The following is a 23,646-nucleotide window of genomic DNA, read 5'->3' as shown; positions in this document are numbered from 1 at the left end:
AACATCAGGTGGCATTGAATGATTATTTCTAAAAACAGAAAACACCCAAGGTGATCTCCAAATCAGAATTTCCAAGTCTAGATAGGGTGGTTGTAAGCAATTTCTCTGTAAGATACTTGGTTTTTCCATTTTTGTATACCCCGGTCCAGTCCAATGCTTGGCTTAGAATAAGTCTTCAGTAACTAGGAGTGCTATTATTATTTTTAGTATCTATTATAGGTGTTCTGTGTATTAATTTTCACTCTCAGAAACTAAGGCTCAGGAAGATTGTATTACATATACTAACTACATATTGCAAAGTCTATTTCCAAAATTATCTTAAGAAGCAAATGCATTTTTAAGCCTTGGACTCCAAAAAAAGAACAACTAAAAGCAAATCAAAGGTAGAGCTTACACAGCACGGGGGAATATCGTATTTTCTGTGTGCTTGTCATATGCTGTATCTATTGTAATTCATCCCAAATTTACAAGTGAGAAAACTACAGTTCAGTGACGGTAAGTTTCTTGGTGAATTCTCATTTACTAAATGAGATCTGAGACTAAACCCAGGAGATGTCTATTAAAAACAAAGATGGACTATCCTCAAGGAAATTTTTAAGAAAGGGAATGCCATACATTAAAAGCATTATCTACTATGAGAGTGTAAGGTATAATCTTTTTATTCCTTTGTTTCTTTTTTTCTTTTTTCTTTTTTTTTTTTTTCAGACAGACTCTCCCTCTGTCGCCCAGGCTGGAGTGCAGTGGCTCCATCTCGGCTCACTGAAATCTCTACCTCCCGGGTTCAAGTGATTCTCCTACCTCAGCCTCCCGAGTAGCTGGAATTGCAGGACTGGACGATCACTCCCAGCTAGGTTTTTGTGGTATTTTTAGTAGAGATGGGGTTTCACCATGTTGGCCAGGCCAGTCTCAAACTCCTAACCTCAGGTGATCCACCCCCCCTTCCCCCACCCCCCACCCCCCACCCACCCTGCTGTCGGCCTCCCAAAGTGCTGGGATTATAGGCATGAGCCACCACGCTCGGCCTTTTTATTCTATTGATTGATTGATTGATTGATCAGTTTTCTTGTTAGCACATCTTCGGATAGGGGCCATCCTTGTCTTGTACAGCTTGTTGAGGTTCTTACATTGTTTTACCAAATATTGTTTGGCATTTAAATTCCCTTTTAAAGTATTTAAATTGGTTTTGGTTTTAATTCTATTTTAAAGCATTTATCGGGTTAAGAAAAAAACTTAGTGACTGAATAAAAAATAGCTGCTGAATTTCATCAAATGCCTTGGCATCTACCAAGATAACTATTCAATGTTTTTATGGTAATGTGATAAATTATATGAACAACCCCATTCACTATTGTTCCCTGACATACACAGGTAAGGTTAATTACTCAGAAATGAATATTACCATGCATTTCTTATTCCATCCATGGCCTTCTGCTCCTTCTTGCCTGATTAGAGCCAAGGATAAAGAAAGGAATAAGATGAGCTCATCAACCAGTAATGTCTAGGGCTGTGTATGATTTTTTGTTTTCTAATAGAATTTTAGTAAATTATACATAAACCCCCAAAATTTAGATTTTTAAAATGCAGCACACTGGAAGGCCTGAAATAACTGGTGTTTCTATTATGGGACAACACTGTCACGAACAAATCAGTGTTAGGAAAACAGCGAATGACTTTGGGCTGAAAAACTGTGGCTGATAGCTTCTCTAAAATGCCTGTTAAGACAGCCACTTCCTCGGCAAACCATAAATGAGGTGAATTATCCTGAGTAATAGCAAGAACAAGACCACCACTGGCAGCTGTTCTTGAAATTGGTAGCTCTTCTTGCTCTGCCCACTTTGGTTGCACTGGGCATTGGTTAGGTTATTTCAGGTTAGGGTTGACGGTGACCCATGGTGGTTCATTTTATGTAACTTCTCTGATTGAGTGGGAGTGGGATGTTGTGCTGAGAGAGATCTGACACCAAGTGGGATGGATTAGTGATGTCCGCCGTGGGGTGTAGAAGGAAGTGCTGGTGGCCTGCAAACCTGGGAGTAGAACCACATTGTGTCTAAAGAGAAATGTATTCCACCTGCTCTGATAGGAGAATAAGTAAGAGGCATTTGATAGGACTCAGGTAACAATTCATTTGAATGATTCTGTGACTCTGGAGGAAAACCAGCAAAATTGTGTTAGATACTAACTAAAAGCTAAACTACTAGCCAGGTGCGGTGGCTCATGCCTGTAATCCCAGCACTTTGGGAGGCTGAAGTGGGCAGATCACGAGGTCAGGAGATCAAGATGAGCCTGGCCAACAGGGTGAAACCCCATCTCTACTAAAAATACAAAAAATTAGCTGGGCGTGGTGGTGGGCACCTATAGTCCTAGCTACTCGGGAGGCTGAGGCGGGAGAATGGCGTGAACCCGGGAGGCGGAGGTGGCAGTGAGCCGAGATTGAGCCACTGCACTCCAGCCTGGGCGACAGAGCAAGACTCTGTCTCAAAAAAAAAAAAAAAAAAAGGTAAACTACTGGACACACACCTAACATCATCTTGTTAGTATATTTCAACAATATCAGCCTTGATATTAAAACTTGATGCTTGCCAGTCATGAACTTCCTCGCCCTTGCTCTGTCAACAATGCTGGCCTCGTGCATTTTGCTGTGACTCTGTGTCCCTGCTTAGACAGGCATCATAATATGCCCTTAATTTGCTCAGGGCTCAGGAGCAGACTTGGGGCATTTATAATGACAACTGTTGTGGGCCGGGGGTCAGAGAGGGAAAAGACGTATGGGAATAAAGCCAGGAATGGGGCACAGTCTGACAATAACAATGGTTTTGTTTAGGGTGGCACGATTATGGGCAATATTTTTGCCTTTTTTTCTATTTTCCTTTTCCTTTCTTTTCTTTTTCTTTTCTTTTATTTTTTTTAGACAGAGTCTCACTATGCTGCTGAGGCTGAGGCTGGAGTGCGGTGGCACCATTTCAGCTCACTGCAACCACCGCCTCCCGGGTTCAAGCAATTCTTGTGCATCAGCCTCCCAAGTAGCTGGGACTATAGGCACCTGCCACTACGCCCAGCTAATTTTTGTATTTTTAGTAGAAACAGGGTTTCACCATGTTGCCCAGCCTGGTCTCAAACTGCTGACCTCAAGTGATCCGCCTGCCTCGGCCTCCCAAAATGCTGGGATTATAGGCGTGAGCCACGTTGCCTGGCCCTTCTTTCCTATTTTCTAAATGTTGTATATTGTAGTTATATATTTATGTAACTTATTTTAATTGCAAGAAAAAAATATGCTGGGGAAAAGGGCAAAAGAAGCACATAAGCAAAGCACACAAACACACAGATATACGCAAACACACACATACTTATATGATCTCCGGAATAAGGAATGTGGCTTGGATTCCTAGCTCTACTACCTTGTGCAAATTACCTTAGTCTATGTTTGTAACACAGACATATCTGTGTAATGAACATAACACCTGTCCTGCCTATCTCTGTGGGTTTACCATGGGGCTTGATCCCCATAAAGGCAAATAAATGCTGTGCAAATAGAAGGTGTAGAGTCAGATACAGCCTCTTTGAATTGACACCTCTTCACTTCCCAGCACAGCCTTGCATATGGTAGCTTGGGAGGTAAACACGCTCACGTGGAGTATGTCCTACTGCCAAACAATAAAAATGCAATGAAATTGAAAGCCAACTAGTTGGTCATTTGCAGCCATTTGGGTGAGGCTGAAAGGGAGGTGGTGAGGCTCAAGTACTGGCCTTAAAGTCAAGGGAATCTGTGCTACTACTTAGTAGAGCTGTGTGTCTTGGAGAAAGCATCCGCTGTCCTCATCTGGGTCTTTTTATCAGCCCTGGAAAGGTTGGGTGAGCATCACGTGGTTTTTAGCTCCTGGTCATGGGAACAGAGCTTAATCACCATGTTCCCCTCCTCACTCACTTGGTGTCTGTTGAGCAAACTCACTGAATGATAACACGTGTGAATGTGCTAGGGAAGCTATGAAAATGACGCACATTTTGGAAGGGAAGTGGAAGAAGCAAGCTAAAGTTGTATCAAGCACCCACTCTGTGGCATTTCCATACACAGCATGCAGTTTACAGCTTACACACTGCTTGCAAGAGACTGTGAAACAGGCAGGAAGAGCAAGGGTTACAGATGCAGAAAGGTTTGAGATGCGGTGTCACCTGTCTAATCACAGAAGTTAGGAACTGATGAACCAGGGTGTTCAAGCCAATCTCTCCACTGCAAATCAGGATGCCTCCAATCAGGGAGATGGGGCAACCAGGTTGAAGAGCTCAGGACAAAGTCATCGCCGCTCGGGAGGGGGTTGAGGCCTTGGTGACAAGCACAGTTTCAGGAGAGAGTCAGTCTGAGAGTTGAGTTTTGGCTCCACCACTTTTTGTCTGTGTAACCTTCACCAGCTCACTTAATGTCTAAGCCTCAGTGCCCTCATCTGTAAAACGGGGGCAATAATAGTTCTTTCCCTACAAGATTGCCATGAGTCTAGTTGAGCCAATGCACTTAAAGTGCTCAGCACAGTGCCTGGCTCTGGGCAGACATCACTCTTTAGCCATGATTGCTACTTTGTCATCTGTCCATGGCTCTGCAGGCAGCTGCTCACTTAGAGTTTATTAAATGACTAACTGGAGCGTGGCACTTTCCTGGCAGAACCTCCCAAAACAAGCCAACAGTTTAGTCATCAGAGACTAGATGGTTGGAGGGTTGGAGGAATGCAAACACCAGCATGTGTTTATCATTTGTGCTGTTCGGAGCTTCTGTTCCATAAAGCAGCTCCCACAATTGCCTTTGGAAATGAGTACAAGCATGAGGAAAGGGCACTGGTAAGCCTGTTTGCACCACAGCAGTGGCACATCAGGGAGGAAACCAGCTCTGGGAGGTTTGACGGAAAGGTGATGGAAAGGCAGGGCCCTACCCAGTGCACCCTAGGTGATCTGGTAACAGAGGCTGGCTTGTACTGGGTGCCAGGGCATGCCTTAAGCCCTGTACACACAGCCTCATGATGTTTTCACAGCAACCCCAAAGAGGAGGCCCTGCTACCATCCTCATTTCACAGATAGCAAAAGCAAGGCTTAGGAAAGAAGTGAAGCCACCCTTCCAAGAAATCACAGCTATAACTGGAGGAGGGGGGACTTGAACTTAATCTGCACTTTGCCCTTTTAACCCTCTTGCAAAATGTTATCTCTTTAACCCTTTATAATTTGCAAGGCATCTTCTGTTTCTGATCATATCTGACCTACAATTTGTTATGGATATAACTGTGTCCCTCCCCGCTTTCCCAAGTATTCATATGTTGAAATCCTAACTCCCAGCAACACCACTGCAACCTTATTTAAAAATGGAGATTTTGGAGATGTCATTAGTTAAGATGAGATTATACTGAAGTAGGGTGGGCCCTAATCCAATACTAGTGTTTTTATAAAGTGGGGGAATTTTGGAGATAGATGCCCACAGAGGGAATGCCTTGTGAAGACGAAGGCAGAGATAGAGGTGATGTGTCTATAAGCCAAAGAACACCAAAGATTGCCAGATCTAGGAGATAGGCATGAAACAGATTCCTTTGTGACCCTCAGAAGGAACAGACCCTGCAGACACTTTGGTCTTTACACTTCCAGCCTCCAGAATGGTGAGACAACACATTTCTGTTGTGTAAGCCACGTGGCTTGTGGTGCTTTGTTACAACAGCCCTAGTAAACTCATATATAACTGTTTTGGGAAATAAAGTCAGCTGTTCCCATTTTATAGGGGAGGAAAAGGAGGAAGAGAAAAATGAAGTGCTACAGGACAAACCGCTAGGAGTGGAAGGGTTAAGAAACCCAGTTTGGGCTGGGCGCAGTGGCTCACGCCTGGAATCCCAGCACTTTGGGAGGCCGAGGCGGGTGGATCACCTAAGTTCAGGAGTTCGAGACCAGCCTGGCCAACATGGTGAAACCCCGTCTCTGCTAAAAATACAAAAATTAGCCAGGCGTGGTGGCTGGCATCGCCTGTAACCCCAGGTACTCGGGAGGCTGAGGCAGGATCATTGCTTGAACCCGGGAGGCAGAGGTTGCAGTTAGCCGAGATTGCACCATTGCACTCCAGCCTGGGTGACAAGAGTGAAACTCTGTCTCAAAAAACAAACAAAAACAAACAAACAAAAAAACTAGTTTGTTGGACCAAGTATTTGCCCCATCCAATCAGAGCTGCTTCTACACATTATAATATGCCTCATGTCAGCAGAGTGGTTTACAGTGTATAAGAATTCACCACATATGGACTCAATTGATGACACAATAATCATAAAACCCTAGGCAATAACAAGGAACATGGTAGTATCCCCACTTCTAATGGAGGATACTGATGCTCAGACCGGAGTGTGTATTCCAGAGGTGGGAGCAATGGTAATATCCACAGCATGTTTATCTGCCAGGATGTGACCTTTTATTCATGCATTATCGGATTTGAATGTATGTCCCAAGATTCATGAATGTTGGTCTCCAGCACAGTTATCTATTTAGTCTAGCAAATAAGGAATCTGTGATTAACATATCAGTACAGATATCTTGGAAAAATCTTGAAATTGGTCCTCTGTTGCCTTTCTGCAAATAAGACATATAAAGTAATTTCTCCATCAACCTCAAAGACAAACAACCTTTCCAGCCTTTGGAAACAGCAGAATCCTGGTCTGTATCTTTTAAAACACAGCCAAGGGCAGTGTGAGTTGACTCTGTCCCTGGCTCACAGGGAAATCCAGTTTTGTGAAGTATTTTCATCTGAATGACAGGCGTGAAGGCAAGGACAAGCATGTCCTTTGTAACAGGAATGTATTCAGAGCTGAGCTCCCAAACTCCTAACAAGGAGTGCTGAGCTGTGAATAAACCTAATCCTGCAACACGCTGGTCTCGTGGTATAGATGAAATTGTCTGCTGCACCAGGCTGATGAAAATGCACGCCCTGAGGCCCCAGAAATCTTTTGCAGGGCGTATCCTGTGTTCTCCTCCCTTGGCACCTTGCCAAAGAGTCCCTGACCTCAAATATCTCAACTCTCTGGGGGAAATGCATTTGCAATGCCCTGTAATGATAACAGCTAACGCTGAGCACTTACTCTCTGTCAGTCATTAAGCTAAGTATCTTTTGTACATTAGGTCATTTAATTCCTCCAAATAGAAACCGAAGGAAGGTAGCATTATTCTCTCCATTTTTCATAGGAAATTACCCAGGCACATGTCAATGAGGGAGGCAAGCCCATGGGATCTAAAAGCAGTACCTCCTAACTCAGGGTTGGGATAATGGCAAGAGGGAGGAATAGTTTTGCAGACGAGTCGACACCAGGGCTGAGTATTAAAAGGAATTTTGCAGGAGGACAAGAAAGAGGGAAGGGCATGCAGGCCAAGTTACCAACTGGAACAAAGGCAGGGAGGCGCAGAGACTCAGGTTTCTGAAAACCACAGTGGTCCAGTAAGACCAGAGTGATGGGTATATTCTGGCGGTTGGGGGGAGTGCCTCCTATCCTGTTGCCTCTCCCCTCCATTCAAGGTCAGCCTCCTCATCACTCTGTGTTCAGCCTGATGAACCTTTTTTCTGTTGAATGTGCCAACCTCCATCTCTCTCTCCAACTTCCAGGCCTTTGCCCAAGCAGTACGTCCTAATTCAAGGTTGGGATAATGGCAAGAGGGAAGAATAGTTTTGCAGAAGAGTCGACACCAGGGCTGAGTCTGGTGTGGCACAGGCCTGGGTCTCACCCCTGCCCAGCTCTCTTCCTCCAGGCTTCATTTCCTGCTTATGTAATTGTCTGACTGTTCACTTCCACCATCCCGGCTGCCCCTGAGCATAGGCCCAGGCTTTCTCACTTGCAACTGTGTTTGCAAAGCCTGGCCCGGTGCTTGGCGTGCAGCAGGCAGGCACTCTGTAAGCCTTTGTTGAGTGGCATTAGTGGTATGTATTAGTGTCCGGTTGTTGCTACAATAAATTATCTCAAATTTAGGTAAAACTACAAAAATTTATTCTCTTACAGTTCCGTAAATCAGAAGCCTGACATTGTTTCTTTAGGGCTAACATCAAGGTGTCAGCAGGGCTGGCTCCTTAATTTTTGTGGCTTTTCTGGCTTCTGCAGGCTCTTCCCATTCCCAGTATCACATCACCCTTCTTCCCCTGCTTCTGCCATCACATCTGCTCCTCTGACTCCAACCCTCCTGCCTCTCTCTTACATAAGCCCTTGTGATTGTATTGGGTTCATCTGCATGATCTCGGGTAATCTCCTTGTCTCAGAATCTTTCATTTAATCACACCTGCATGGTCCCTTTTGCCATATGAAGTAACATGTTCAAATATTCTAGGGATTAGGATGTGGACATCTTTAGGGGGCCATCATTCAGCCTGTCACAGATGAATACGCTGAGGCAGAGCTGTGCCTTAATTTCTTTGGTCTGTTGGGCAGCTCGGAGCAGGGCTGGGTGCAAGGGCATGGCAGGGCCTGGGGGCGTGATGGTGCTGGAAAGTCTGAGCTGCAGAAAACACATGAGACTAAGGCCACCTGGGGGAATGTGAGTGGAAATCGGAAATGTGTGTGTGTGGGCAAGTGACTGGGGTGATTACGTTGAAATGAAAAATCTACAATTCCACTTAAGGGAAAGAAGTCATTCAAGAAGGAAAAAATGAAGGGTAGGGACCTATAGCAAACACAGCAATTGCTTCTGGTGCCCCATTTTGCTCATCTGAAAACTGGGAGAATGGACCAGGTGGGATGGTTTTCCGAAGCCATGCAGCTAGGATATTAATAAGGATTGAGGACAGGGATCCAGAGATTCTAAGGCTGTGCCTCTTCCCCATCTCCCAAGTTCCCCTGATCCCAGCATTAAATAGCCCTTCAATCTCTCCCATTCGCATGTGCACTATATGTGTATAGTAGCCTATCTTAGTATATATATGATATCTCTATATTGGCTTTATATATAATTCATGTGCCATACAATTCACCCACTTAAAGTGTATGATTCAATGTTTTTTTAAAGCATATTCAGAGTTGTGAAATTATCACTACATTAATTTTAGAACAATTTTATCTCTCCAAAAAGAAATGCCATGCCCGTCAGCAGTTCCTCTCCATTCTCTCCAAGTCCCCCAGACCTAGGCAACCACGAGTCGGCTTTCTAAATAGCCCTCCAGTGACCTCTGTTCCTCCTGGCTGGGTTCTGGGTATTTGTCCTGTTCAGTGCCAGGTGGTGGGAGGCTTGTGCCAGCTGTTGGCCTGTCCTCCCTGCACCTTCCCTTCACGAACCTTTGCATTCAGACTTCCGCCCCCATCATTCTACTGACACTGCTTTCTGAAAGGTCAACAATGAGCCTGGGCCATACCCAAAGGCTGTTTCTGTATGTACTTACTGGCTTGTCAGCAACAGCTGACAATAATGACCTGTCAGATGGCCATGGTGGTTCCTTTACTGCTGCCTGTCTGTGGATGCCTCATCCTGTGCCCAAGGATGAAAGATTCACAGACAAGCAGCAATAAAGTGGGGTGCTAGGGTTCTGGTCTTTCCCACCATAGTGGAGACGCTAATGTCCATACCATGGACTTGAGAGCCAAACTGCCTAGGTCTCAATGCTTTTGCCATGCATTGGCCGTGTGACCTTGGGCAACTTATTCCTCTCTGTATGCCTTCATTCCCTCATTTGTATCAAAATGCGAGTAACAGTTCTCACCACTGGGGGTAATCATGAGGATTTAATGAATTAATAAATGCAAGGTACTTGGCACATATAAACATGCTATGCTAAGCATTTCCTAATAGAATTATTTTGCTCATTCTTTTGTTCAATAAGTTTATTCATTATCCCTTTCCAAAAACTTCTACGCATCAGAATTTCCTGGGGTTCAAATTTCCATCAAATTCAATGGTAAGCAGGGATGATGGGCAAGTATCATCTCTCTAGAGCCTCATTTTTGTGATTTGTAAGATAGGGATAATAATACCTGGGGTACTATTGTGATGTTGGGAAGTTTAGATCAGTTAATACATAAAGCACTTAGAAAAATGCCTAGTACTTAGCCCATCCTCTAGAAATGTTGGTACTGTAGTAGCAGTGGTAGTAATAGTAGTAGCAATCATAGTAGTAATTATCCAGTCTGAATGTGGTTGAGGGTTTGACTTGTCTGTGGACAGCTCCACCTGCATGTCCTAATATGACTTTAAACCAAACTCACATCTAAGCTCATCAACTTTTCCATACCAGTGTCTATCCCTGCTAACTAAAATGCCATTGCTGGCTTCCCTGTTCCTGACCTCCCAGGTTAAAAGACCCTTGGTCATTTCTGACTCTTGCTTCCCCTTTGTCCTTTATTTCTGATTTCCTTTCTGTCAATGGCTGAGATGGGTTTATTCTCTCCCATCCCACACCCCTACTTGGGTTGGTGATTTACCTATATTCATGCCCCCCAAATTGTCACGGCCTCCCGGCCAGACCGGTTGCTACCAGTTCACCCTCCAAACCACTGTGTACATGACACAACACACACAGCCTGCTTTTGGGAGAGGCTTTTGTTGTTGTTGTTGTTATTGAGTTTTTATTTCATAATCATAAACTTCACTCTGCAATCCAGCCAGGCATGGAAGGGAACAAGGAAAACATGGAACCCAAAGGGAACTGCAGCGAAAGTACAAAGATAATAGGATACTCCGAGCAAATGGGGTGGAGGGTGCTCTCCTGAGCTACAGAAGGAATGGTTTGGTGGTTAAGATAAAAAACAAGTCAAACTTACTAGACTTGTCCACAATCAGCAATGGTGACCTTCTTGCCGGTCTTGCCATTCCTGGACCCAAAGCACTCCATGGCCTCCACAATCGTCATGCCTTCTTTCACCTTGCCAAAGACCACATGCTTGCCATCCAATCACTCAGTCTTGGCAGTGCACATGAAAAACTGGAAGCCATTTGTGTTGGGTCCGGCATTTGCAAAAGATGCCAGGACCTATATTCTTTAGGTTGAAGTTGTCGTCATCTAATTTCTCTCCATAGATGAGCTTGCCACCAGTGCCATTATGGCGTGTGAAGTCACCACCCTAACACATAAACCCTGGAATAATTCTGTGAAAACAGGAACCCTTATAACCAAATCCTTTCTCTCCAGTGCTCAGAGTACGAAAGTTTTTTGCTGGCTTTGGAAACTTGTCTGCAAACAGCTCGAAGAAGACACGGCCCAAGGGCTCACCATCACCCGCACTGTCAACCCCAACATAGTGGGATTGACCATGGTGCAGCAGCAGTGTCTGCAAAGCCAGGAGATGCTTTTAAATACTCACCCCACACTGTGCTCAGTGCCTCAGAAGGAGCTTCTAAATTTTTAAAGAGGGTCCATGCCAGCTAGTTGAAATCTACCACAGTTAAGTTGGACTTTCCACAGTTTCTCCTTGAGTCTTTGCCTCCTAGTTTGGGGTGGGGTATCTGTTTTGGATGCTTGGCCTCATTCATCCTTTCTGTCCCCTTCTCAATCTGGTGCTGGAGTTGAAGTTTCTTCAGAACTGACAATCACATTGCCACACAGCTTTGACTTAGGCCATTCCACCCTCTCTGTCCTTGGTGTCCCACATTAATCTTTTTTTTTTTTTTTGAGATGGACTCTCACTCTGTCACCCAGGCTGGAGTGCAGTGGTGTGATCTCTGCTCACTGCACCTCTGCCTCCCAGGTTCAAGTAATTCTCCTGCCTCAGCCTCCCAAGTAGCTGGGATGTGCCACCATACCCGGCTAATTTTTTGTATTTTTAGTAGAGACAGGGTTTCACCATGTTAGCTAGGATGGTCTCGATCTCCTGACCTCGTGATCCACCTGCGTCAGCCTCCCAAAGTGCCCAAAGTGCTGGGATTGCAGGTGTGAGCCACTGTGCCAGGCTGAGGAACTGAATTTTTAATTTGACCTAATTTAAATTAGCTTAAATTTAAATAACCATATGTGACCAGTGGTACCATACTGGAGAGTGTAGCCATAGACTTTTATATACATGATGTAAAATAGTAAAGACAATGTCTTTTTTTTTTTTTTTTTTAAAGACAGGATCTTCCTCTGTCACCCAGGTTGGAGTGCAGTGGTGCGATCTCAGCTCACTGCAACCTCCACCCCCGCAGACTCAAGTCATCCTCCCACTTCAGCCTCCTGAGTAGCTGGGACCATAGGTATGTGCCACCACGCCTGGATAATATTTTGTATTTTTAGTAGAGATGGGGTCTCACCATGCTGCTCAGGCTGATCTCGAACTCCTGAGCTCAAGCAATCTGCCCACCTTGGCCTCCCAAAGTGCTGGGATTACAGGTGTGAGCCACCATGCCTGGCCCAGATCCTGTCTTCAATAGAACATTTAAAAAATTGTTGAGATCTCTGTGCAGCCCTCTGTGTACTATGAAGTGGCAGATGGGGGAAGGCAATTTTAATCCGAGACCACAGCTGTATCTAAGTGCGAATCTTTACAGCGACCATACTTGGGGCCAGGGTGGGCCTCAGGGAACGGGGAAGATGAAATGGTGTCATGCCTCTTAGGCCCCATATTCTCCAACAACAATCCCCCCACTCGGGATGTCGGCTCATACTCCTCTGCCTGGCAGCAAAGGGGTCCATGATTTGACTCCATTGACCAAACCAATCTTGCTTCCTGTCCTCTGCAGCCAACAATCTCTGCTTTTCTCTGTACCCCACCCACTCCATACTCATTCCCACTTCTGTGATGTTGTTCACATAGTCCCTCCTGCTTGTAATATCTATTTTTGGTAACTCCAGTATCATCCAAATGATTCCTATCCTTCCCATCCCAAGGAAGCCCCACCTCATCTGTAAAATCCATCTCTCAACATTCTCTCTCTCGTTTTTTTTTTGCCAAGGCTGGAGTGCAGTGGCACAATCTTGACACACTGCAACCTCCACCTCCCAGGTTCAAGCGATTCTCCTGCCTCAGCTTGTCAAGTAGCTGGGACAACAGGCTTTGCCCATGCCCAGCTAATTTTTTGTATTTTTATTAGAGATGGGGTTTCGCCCTGTTGGCCACGCTGGTCTCAAACTCCTGATCTCAAGTGAACCGCTTGCCTCAGCCTCCCAAAGTGCTGGGATTACAGGTGTAAGCCACTGAGCCTGGCTAACATTCACTCTTAACATTGTTCTCTCTTGTTTTCAAATCCAGTTGCAGTTGAAATTAATACTCTGTGATTGCATACTACGTTATGAATTGTTTTATAGATTTTATTTTTGTCTCAGACATTAAATTATAAACTCAAGGGCAGGAAACACGTTCTCTATGATTTCTGTAGGTTTTACATTCTAAAATAGGATTGTCATATAGCACATAGTAGGTGCTCAGCAATGTTACTGCTGCTTGGTTGACAAATACAAGTATTAACATGTTGTCTATGACTGCTGTAGACCTGACGTTGTAAAAGAGGATTAGCACACAGCACACAGTAGGCACTCAACACTGTTACTGCTGCTTGGTTGACAAATACAAGTATTAACATGTTGTCTATGACTGCTGTAGACCTGACATCCTAAAAGCAGATTAGAACTCAGCACACAGTAGGCGCTCAACACTGTTACTGCTGCTTGGTTGAAAAACACAAGTAGTTTTGATTTCTTTTCCATCTCTAAACTGTTTGGTGAGATTAACTTTCTTCCAACTTAATGTACAGCTGCACATTTACTATCTGGAAGCAAACCCGAGGCTGAAGTAGATCCACTCTGCTTTGTGAATTAAATTTACAATAAAGTCAAAGACAGATGGCTAAGAGGAAACTTGAATCGTCTCTGATATTATTAAATCTTCTAGTTTGAGGCTCAGAGAGCCCAAGAAAATTTTCTTTGAATCCCTATGGGCTTTCTATTCCATAGATGAAGTTATAGAGCTGGCTTGAGAAGCAATTTTGTGCAATCATTTACCGAAGGGGAGGGGAAAAATCATTATAGTCCTTCAGAGGTTTGCAAGTAATAAGCATGTTATACTCTCCTCAGGCCCAGAAGAGCTGCGTAGGTTTGATAAATAGCCACGTTTGGTCCGACTGCAGCTCTAAACAGATGTCTGTAAATATTGCAGAAAGCCGGCAGAAAGTTGGTGGGTGTTCTTGATGACTGGCTGTGGGTGCTGTTGTTGGCAAACAGGCTACAGCTGTCTCTCTCCTTTCTGTGGAGGATTACTCTGCTACAGGAACCTAGAATTCCTTTGTCTTGCTGGTGACTATCTTTGCCATCACGGCTTCTTTTAAAAGCAGTGGTTCTCAAGTAGCAGTGGTTTTTCCCCTACCCTTGTCCCGTCCAGGAGACATCTGACAATGTCTGGGCACATTTTCTATTGCCACCGCTGGCAGTACAGGAGTAGAGGCCAAGGTTGCTGCTCACCATTCTACAGTGCACAGGGCAGTCCCTCGCTACCCAGCAAAAAAATTATTCAGCCCAAAACCTCAGTCATGCCCAGGCTGAGAAACCCTGTCTTATATTTATTTATTTTCTTATTTTGAGAAAGCTTGTCTTAATATAATCTTTTAAAATTATAGCTTGTTCATTCATTCATCCATCCATTCATTCATTAATTCACTCATTCAACAAATATTTATTGTTAAAATATAGAAAATATCCAACTACGAGACCATCCTGGCGAACACAGTGAAACCCTGTCTCTACTAAAAAAATACAAAAAACTAGCTGGGCGAGGTTGCAGGCGCCTGTAGTCCCAGCTACTTGGGAGGCTGAGGCAGGAGAATGGCATAAACCCAGGAGGCAGAGCTTGCAGTGAGCTGAGATCCAGCCACAGCACTCCAGCCTGGGCGATAGAGCGAGACTCCGCCTCGACAAAAAAAAAAAAAAAAAAAAAAATATATATATATATATATATCCAACTAGTCCTCTTTCTCTGTGTTGGTGGATTGTTTCATTCACATAGTAAGTTATGTATTGAGCATCTATTCCATGCCAGGCACTGGGGTCTGGAACAATATAGTCTAGGTCTTCCCTCATGTAGGGTTTAAATTCTACTGGAAGGGAGGCAAGAGTCCAAACAAGTTGACAAATAAAAGAAGAGGATCATTTCAACTGGCAGTAAATACAATGGAGAGTATAAATGGGGTAAAGGGAGAGAGAATGGCCTGGGTTGCAGTGGCTGTGCAGGGTGCTACTTTCAAGAGTGGGGCTGGGGAAGGCTTCTCTGTACAGGTCATACTGAGGCTGAGACCTGAAGGAAGCAGACTGTCAAAAATTGGGAAGAGGGGTGTTCAAAACAGAAGGAGCAACATGCTCAAAGGCTCAAGACAGTGAAGGCCTGGGTAGGCTCAAGGACCAGAAACATGCATGGTGCTGAAGCTTGGGTGGAGGAGGTGAGGTTGAAGGAGGAGGTGAGGGTAATGGATGGGCAGGAGTCAGACAGTGCAGGGCCTTACAGACCTCAACGACGAATTTAGACTGCACTTCAGGTATAGCAGGAAGCCGTGGGAGGATTTTAAGCTAGGTTAGACATGATCTGGTTTAGGTATTTCTTGAGTCCACCCAGTTTAGATGACAGAACTAAGAATAAAGATGGAAGAAGTATGTTCAAGGTAAAGTCCCAGACTTGCTTGCATATGATCCATGACTCAGTCAAGCAAGCTGCCAGCCTTGGCTTTCTCATCTCTCGTTACTGCTGGTCCTGAGTACCTTTGCTCTGCATCCTTAGTGTGCTCAGTCTTTGAGCCAGTGCTGACAATCCCAGCATGTATGGAGCTCCATTTCCCCCAGCACTGAGGGTTGGAGATCAGTCTTGCTGCCTCATGTGCACCATCTGTGCCTGGTCAGACCCTCCTTAATGCTAGCTGAGCTTTCCCATTGGGAGGCTTCCTGGTCTGTAGTGAGCATGCTTTTCCTATTCCTTAGCTGGATTGACATCTTCCTTGAATATCAGACTTCTGTAGTTGCCTAGTTGCCCAGGATCCTGCCTGGCAATTTCAACTTCTGTCCTGATGTATAACACCCTTGGGACCAGGAGGTGGCATCTCCTGACTCTGAACTTATAGCAGCCCCAATGCTGCTTAGAGTAAAACCCAAATTTCCATCCAGCCCTTGCTAACCTACTCAAGAGTCTCCTTGTACCATTCCCTCCTTGGCTCACAATAATCCGCCTTTGGGATTTACCAAAATCTTTTGTTCCTCGCTCCTTTGTTTTTGGGGGTCTCCTTGTGTTGAATTCTCTCCCTTTAGTTTCTTGCTTCCTTCATGTTCCAGCTCACATGATACCTACTCAGATAAACCTTCCCTCTTTATAGTTTCTCTACAGCATGCATTCTCAATAAGCATGGTATCACCCTAGTGGGGTGAACACTGGCTCTTGGAAGATAAAAAAATTACTCTGTTAATATACAAAATACAGACATACAGGACATAAACACACACATACTTGCACATACACACACATATGGTAGTAAAACCTCATGAGTTTATTGATTAGGCAAAATAATATCTAAAAAGTCTCTTTAGAGGAGCAACAATGAAAAATAAGTTAAGCAACATTGCTCTGTAGAGACTAAGTCTCCCCTTTCCTGTCACCAACATATATCCTAATTTATCTCCTTCTAAGAACTTATTATGACAGGCAACTACCTTGCTTATTGTATTTCAGTATTTCCTATCTCCTCCTACTCCTCTGAATGCAAACTCCATGAAGTCTTGGGATCTTGGCCATCTGTTCATCATTGTATCTCCAGCATTTGCTCAGTACTAGGCACACAGTAGTTGTTCAATAAATATTTGGTGATTCAATTACCATCGTAAGCAAGGGGTGATTTCAAATACTAGAACAAGAACCCACTGGGCCAAGTGGACTCCTCTTGGATTTTAATTCTCACTTAAATGCTGCCAGATTTGTTGGGTCCTTTTGGACACTGAGTTCAAGTATAAGTCACCTTCTCTGGCCCATGGTCAAGTTAATCTCTTACCTTTTTTCTTGATGATTCCCAGTTTTCTCTCCTTCCTAACCACTGAGAACCCAGTAACCAGGTAGCCCAGCCCTTTCCCTATTCCATTGAGATACGATAGTGAATACCATATGGGTGTCTGACTCACTGAATTAAAAACATTTAAAGAAAATTATAGCAATAGGCTAGCTGTATTGGCAATTACACAGCAGAAGGCATGCACAATTATCTGATTTGATTTAGCACTAAATTGAATCACAGCGAGCATCTGCAATAGAAAAAAGACTGGAAGGAAGCAAACCAAAATGTTAACAATGTTATCCTTCTCTGGAATGTGGACTTGCAGTTTATTTTCTCCTTAAGTTTCTGGTTAATTGAGGAATTTCTGTAATGCGCATTTATTTTATCTTAAAAAACAAACAAGGTTTTTGGTGGCTAAAGGTTTTAAGTCCATCCATGACACTGCAGTATTAAAGAGAGATATAGGCACATGCCTGGTCCATTGATCTAGGACCAGTTGTAGTTGAATATACAGTGACCCCCAAAGAGCCTTTCTAGTGGTATTTCTGTGCTCAGAGAAGCCACTGGATTTGGACCAATGTAATCATTTAGGCAAACAGACACAGCCTTCTTGCCAGAAGCACACCCACTAGAACTTTCATACTTGTTATTTTTTTAAAAGATATTTGTGACTTGCAAAAGTACAACAAAGTAATTGTACCATAAGGCCCTTCCCTCAGACAAAATGCAAAACAATAAAAAAAAACATTCCCACATATTTTAAAATATTTTTCAGGGGCTTCATGGCTCCCTGAAGCCAAGGTTACAAAATCCTGACTTAGGTTTCTTAGTGAAATGCCTCTTAAAATCCAGGCCACATCTCTTCATTTCTTCTACTAGCTGCCATTAACTGATTTACCAACTGCCCAAACCTTCCCCTTACTTGAGGGATTTTCTAGACCCTGCCTCCTCCTAGCAAGGGTCATATGAACCAATACAAGCAGTTCATGTTTCAGTATCCTTCAAGGCTCTATTAGGGGTTCTGAATGTCCTTGTGATCAAGGAATGCTTTCAAATACTATAACTTTTGGAAGATCAACTAACAAAAAGACTCAATTCAACATTAGACCCAACAATTCAGTAGTAATGCCAAAGTCCATGGTGATAGCTAATATCTCAACGGGGCTCAAGGCATCCAGCTGAGCACACAAATCTTTTCAACTCAGAGCCACTATCTGCTCTGACATTGATCTCTTATGTACTCACAAGGTGACAATAATATATGACGCCTCAACAATGTACACACGCTCTTGTAACCACACCAAATTATAGACATCCATAAAAATTTGGTGGCCTTACCTGGGAAAGGTTCATATCACAAATTGTGTGATGAGGCACGTGGTTTGCAAATCACCAAAGAACTTAAAGTATTTCCTATATCCAAAGTACTATTCTATGGTACAGGTGACTTTTAGGACCCTCATTTAAAACAAACTCATCTGGGAAAAAAATCATTTAGTAGAAGATTGTATTTGGCTGCCCAAACCTTCCTGAGTTAGAGTTTATCTTCAGAGGAAAAGCGCCATTCTTACCTCCTCCAGAGCCCACAAGGAGTCCACCACAGGCTTGATCTTCTTCTGGTTGTAGAGCCCTATGAGTTTTTCCACCACTCCCCGAATGAGGCCCGCCCGGCCTTGTTTGAAGAGCAGATTTAAAAGGGAAAACCCTGCGATGACTTTGTTCTCCTCGTACAGCTTGATGGGGTTCACCTTCTCCACCTGCCACCACTGCAAAGAGAGGTGGTATCAGGTTATAGGAACTCAATACCAGGATTAAGGCTACATTTGCAGCATTGCTGATGTCATCAGCAACTACAGGGGGAGCATGGGGCTGCAGCTTAGCAGACTCCGCTGGCCAAAGGGTTGCTCTTGGTGGTGAATTTTATTTTTTATTTTTATTTTTTGAGATGGAGTCTCGCTCTGTCACCCAGGCTGGAGTGCAGTGGCATGATCTCAGCTCTCTGCAACCTCTGCCTCCCAGGTTCAAGCAATTCTCTGCCTCAGCCTCCCGAGTAGCTGGGATTACAGGCGCCCACCATCATGCCCAGCTAATTTTTGTGTTTTTGGCAGAGACGGGGTTTCACCATCTTGGCCAGGCTGGTCTTGAACTCCTGACCTCGTGATCTACCCGCCTTGGACAGTGGTGTATTTTTTTTAAAGCATCTATTTTGCTAGGCACTGTTGCAAGTACATGGGAAGCAATAGATAGTGATGCTTATGAGACACTCAGGTCTAAGTGGGAGAGAGAGACCAAAACTAACTACAAGGCCACATGTAGTTGAAACATTAAGTACATGGTCAGGATCATCAGCTCCGGAGTTGAACTGTGGCTCTACAATGTTCTGTTATTAAGTGTAAAGCACTCAGCTCAGTGAAGGGTGGTGGCGATGATGGGGTTGTTAAAGGAAGTAGGATGGCAGAGAAGTTTACACAGTGTGGTGGGGGACATGACTGAGGTGGCCTCTCTGACTGCAGGAGCAGCTTTCCTGGGGGAGTGGTTATGACAAGGCTAAATCTGGGGAGGTAGGTAGGAATCCATTGGATAAAGAAGAGGGAGGAGGGGTGATTTAGGAAGAAGGGACAGCATGAAGAAATGATGAGGTCAAATTGTTGGGACTGAATCAGTGGTTCTGAACTGGGGGTAGTTTTGTCCCCCAGAGGGCGTTTGATAGTATTTGGGGATTTTTGTTTGTGATGACGGAAGTGGGAGGCGGTGCTACTGGTATCTAGTGGGTAGAAGCCAGGGATGCAACTAAACATCCCACAATGCTTAGGACAAAGAATATTCACAGCAAAGAATAATCCACAACAAAGAATTACCCAGCCCCAAATATCCATAGCACTAAAGCTGAGATGCCCTGGACTAAAATTCTGGGTGAAATACCTACAAACTATTCAGTGTGGCCATCTCTTTTCCAGTTTCTCATCTCCTCCCTTGAAGTATCAAAATAAGTAAATAATCCACTAGAAACCTAGAGAAATGGGGATCCAACTGCTTTGTTGTGATTTAATTGCTTTTCCTTTGGTGCTGGTTATAGGTCAGAAATCCAAATGTCCAGTTTCTGGGGGATTCTAGGAGATAAGATGTTCAATATCATTTCAACACAGGATGCAAAGAGGAATGTGATGGGCATTTAGAAACATTGATAGTATTTATGTTATCATTGAGCTCATTTATATCCTCTTTCCAAAAAGAATTAAAGAGACTGACTAAAGTGAATTTTTTTTTTTTTTTTTAAATTGGGAAGCTCATGTCATTAGGAGAATAAGCGTGGAAAAGATAGGGTGAAAACAATGATGAGGTTCATATAAAAAATTATTTACAAAAGCACATTTGGAGAGGGCTGGGGGACCAAGAAGAGCCACGCATTTGACCTTAGGTTTCTTGGCTTCCAATTTTTATGGTCTTACGTAGCAAGGGTTCGTGGCACAGATGATGTGGTGAGGCACGTGGTTTGGAAACCACCAAATAACTTAAAGTATTCCTTACATCCAAAATACTATTCTACAGGACAGTGATTTTTAGGACCCTTGTTGAAAACAAACCAACTTGGGAAATACAGCAAATATAGAAAAATAATAACTTGACTCACAGTGTATCTGCAATGCCTCAGTGAATGTTTGTGGAATGAATGCTTGCTGCAAATGTACACTTGCTGCACAGTTGTGGTTAAGAAGGTTATAGAGCTGAATGCCTAGTTTTGAATCTCAGCTTTGTCACTCATGAGCTGTGTGACTTTAGGCAAATCTCTTAACTTCTCTGTGCTCAGTTTCCTCACTGATCCCCACGGGGTGGTTATGAGGAGTAAATGTGTTAATGCATATGAAGTGCTTAGCATCGTGTCTGCCACATACGAGGTGCTCTATAAACATACGCCATTTTTCTTATCTTAATTTGAACAAGATGTTTTTGGTTTAGTGAATAAGAGCTTCAAATATGGAGTCAGATTGCTCTGTAAATGTTATCTTCCTCTATAAGTATCATCATCGTTATGGTGTGAAAGAAAATGGCATGTTTGGCAAATAGTGAGGCATAAACTCTGCAGCAATTTTAAGATGCAACATCATTAAGATAGCTGAGTGGGAAATTCCTGTATAATTCCAGTCGACCTTTAATTTCTAAGCTTCTCTTGAATACATGCAAAATTTTTTTTTCTAGAACTTTTCAGAGCAAAGTTCCACCTCTTGGTAGGCCCTCTCTTCAGTTTTCTTCCAAATGACCCTTAGTGTTTGAGCAGGCCTCTGAAAGAAAACATCCTCATTCTTGACCTCCAGGTACAAAGCGTTCTGGTAATAGGAACCCCTGCTTTGGGCAGAGGAATCTCCATTTCCATCCTGGCTGTGCAGTTATGAATGCCTTCGTTGAGCATGGGCACGCTGCAATTATTTCATTAACAGTGTGTGTTGGGATTGTGCATTTAGGGGAGAAAGGGAAAACACTTCTTACAATTGTATGTAATTTGGGACCAGTGTGGTTACCCACAGCAGTCTGTCAACATCATGTTAATTACAGTCACAGCAACACAGCAGCTGTGCATGGCACAAAGCCTGTCTTCAGGGGACACACTCCAGACAGCATCCTTCATTATACTCCATTCTTACTCCTCCTGTAGGTTCTGTAGTCAGGATGATCCTTGACCCATATTTTAAAGCCCAAATGCATAGAGAGGACCTTTGATTCAAATCTCACAAGTGCAGGGAGTTATTATCCATTCCAGAATGTTTGGAGCTAAAGTTTCTGGCAGCCAATGTTGGCACTTTGAGAGCATATGAATACCCCATAGTGCCACACTTAGAATGAATTCCAAACTCCTTACCATATTTTTCCCTGACCACTTTGTTTTAATTGCCTCCATCTACCCTGCTGTTTTCTATTTTAGCACTTGATTTTTATCCCCTTCAGAGGTTTAGTAGCCATATATAATCATGTTATTAACACATCTTGCTTATTTTGGGTTCGTCTCCCTCATTAGTATGTAAGAACCAAAAAGGCCCAAAGTGCACCAATCTTCTTTACTGTGATAGCCCGGTGCTTGGCACAATACCACAAACAGCAGGTGCTCAGAAAATGCTTGTCAAGTGAGTGGATCAATCGATGCTGCACTGGCACATAGAAGTCCAAAAGTAGAGGGGGCTAAAACAAACCCTTGTGAAAAGTAGCAATCCCCTGTTGGGAAGGCGTAAAAATGAAAGTTCCTGCCATTTGACCCAGCAGTCCCACTACTGGGTATATATCCAAAAGAAAGTAAATCGTTCTATCAAAAGGACACATGCACCTGTATATTCATTGCCATTCTATTCACAATAGCAAACACATGGAATCAACCTAGGTGCCCATCAATGGTGGACTGAATAAAGAAAATGTGAGACATATACACCATGGAATACTATGCAGCCATAAAATAGAATGGAATCATGTCTTTGCAGGAACATGGATGCAGCTGGAGCCCATTTTCCTAATGAAATTAATGTAGAAACATAAAACCAAATACTGCATGTTCTCTCTTATAAGTGGGAGCTAAACATTGGGTACTCACGGACATAAATATGGGAACAATGAACACTGTGGACTACTAACAGGGACTGGGAGGGGGACAGGGGTTGAAAAACTAACTATTGGGTACTATGCTCACTATCTGAATGAGAGGATCATATGTACCTCAAACTTCAGCATCATACGATATACCCAGGCAAAAAACCTGCACGTGTACCTCCTGAATCTAAAAAGCTGAAATTATTTAAAAAAAATACCTTGGAACGTGCAAAGAAAAAAATAAGGAATATTGGCTGGTGCTGGGGTACTGGTGGTTCATTTCAAAGAAGAGAAGGAATTTGGACTGGGAAAGGAGTGCTGAAATGATATTTTAATTTAACTTAATTTAATTTTAATTTAATTTAACTTCATTTTTAGATGGAGTCTCGCTCTGTCACCCAGGCTGGAGTGCAGTGGCACGATCTCAGCTCATGGCAAGCTCTGCCTCCCAGGTTCACGCCATTCCCCTGCCTCAGCCTCCCAAGTAGCTGGGGCTACAGGTGTCCGCCACCATGCCCGGCTAATTTTTTTTGTATTTTTAGTAGAGACGGGGTTTCACCGTGTTAGCCAGGATGGTCTTGATCTCCTGACCTCGTGATCCACCCGCCTCAGGCTTCCAAAGTGCTGGGATTACAGGCGTGAGCCACTGCGCCTGGCCGAAATGATATTTTAAAAATTAAGTTTGGCCGGGTGCAATGGATCACGCCTATAATCCCAACACTTTGGGAGGATGAGGCAAGCCGATTTCTTGAACCCAGGAATTCGAAACCAGCCTGGGTAACAGGGTGAAACCTTGTCTCCACCAAAATAATAAATAAACTAGCCGGGTGTAGTGGCAGGCACCTGTAATCCCAGCTACTTGGGAGGCTGAAACAGGAGGGTTGCTAGAGTTCAGGAGGTGGAGGTTGCAGTGAGCCAAGATCACACCACTGCACTCCAACCTGGGTGCAGAGAGCTAGACTCTGTCTTAAAAAGGTTCAAGCGCACATTAGTATAATTCTAGCAAGTATAGCTCCAGATAGGAAGATAGACAGGAGTCAATTCATAGTGAGGTGAATGCCCAGGGATATTGCTTCACAATGGCTGACAAACTAACCACCATATTTAAAGCCAGATCACCCAAGAGAGTCGTTCATGAGCTTGCCCAAGTCTACAAGTCACCCCAGAATC

The 23,646-nt window shown here is 43.8% G+C and overlaps 1 protein-coding gene across 2 annotated transcripts in view; it reads right to left on the bottom strand.

Moving 5' to 3' along the window:
- VAT1L (vesicle amine transport 1 like) overlaps window positions 1-23,646 on the bottom strand; it is a 187,127-nt gene that overhangs the window by 74,877 nt on the left and 88,604 nt on the right. For both annotated transcript variants that reach the window (XM_005592608.4, XM_074026752.1), the window contains exon 7: window positions 18,477-18,671. In XM_005592608.4, coding sequence (XP_005592665.1) covers window positions 18,477-18,671 — 195 coding nt within the window. The remainder of the gene's footprint in view (window positions 1-18,476; window positions 18,672-23,646) is intronic.

Source organism: Macaca fascicularis, chromosome 20 (genome assembly GCF_037993035.2).
Source record: "Macaca fascicularis isolate 582-1 chromosome 20, T2T-MFA8v1.1".
Taxonomy (NCBI): domain Eukaryota; kingdom Metazoa; phylum Chordata; class Mammalia; order Primates; family Cercopithecidae; genus Macaca; species Macaca fascicularis.
This window is presented reverse-complemented; position numbering and strand designations above follow the sequence as displayed.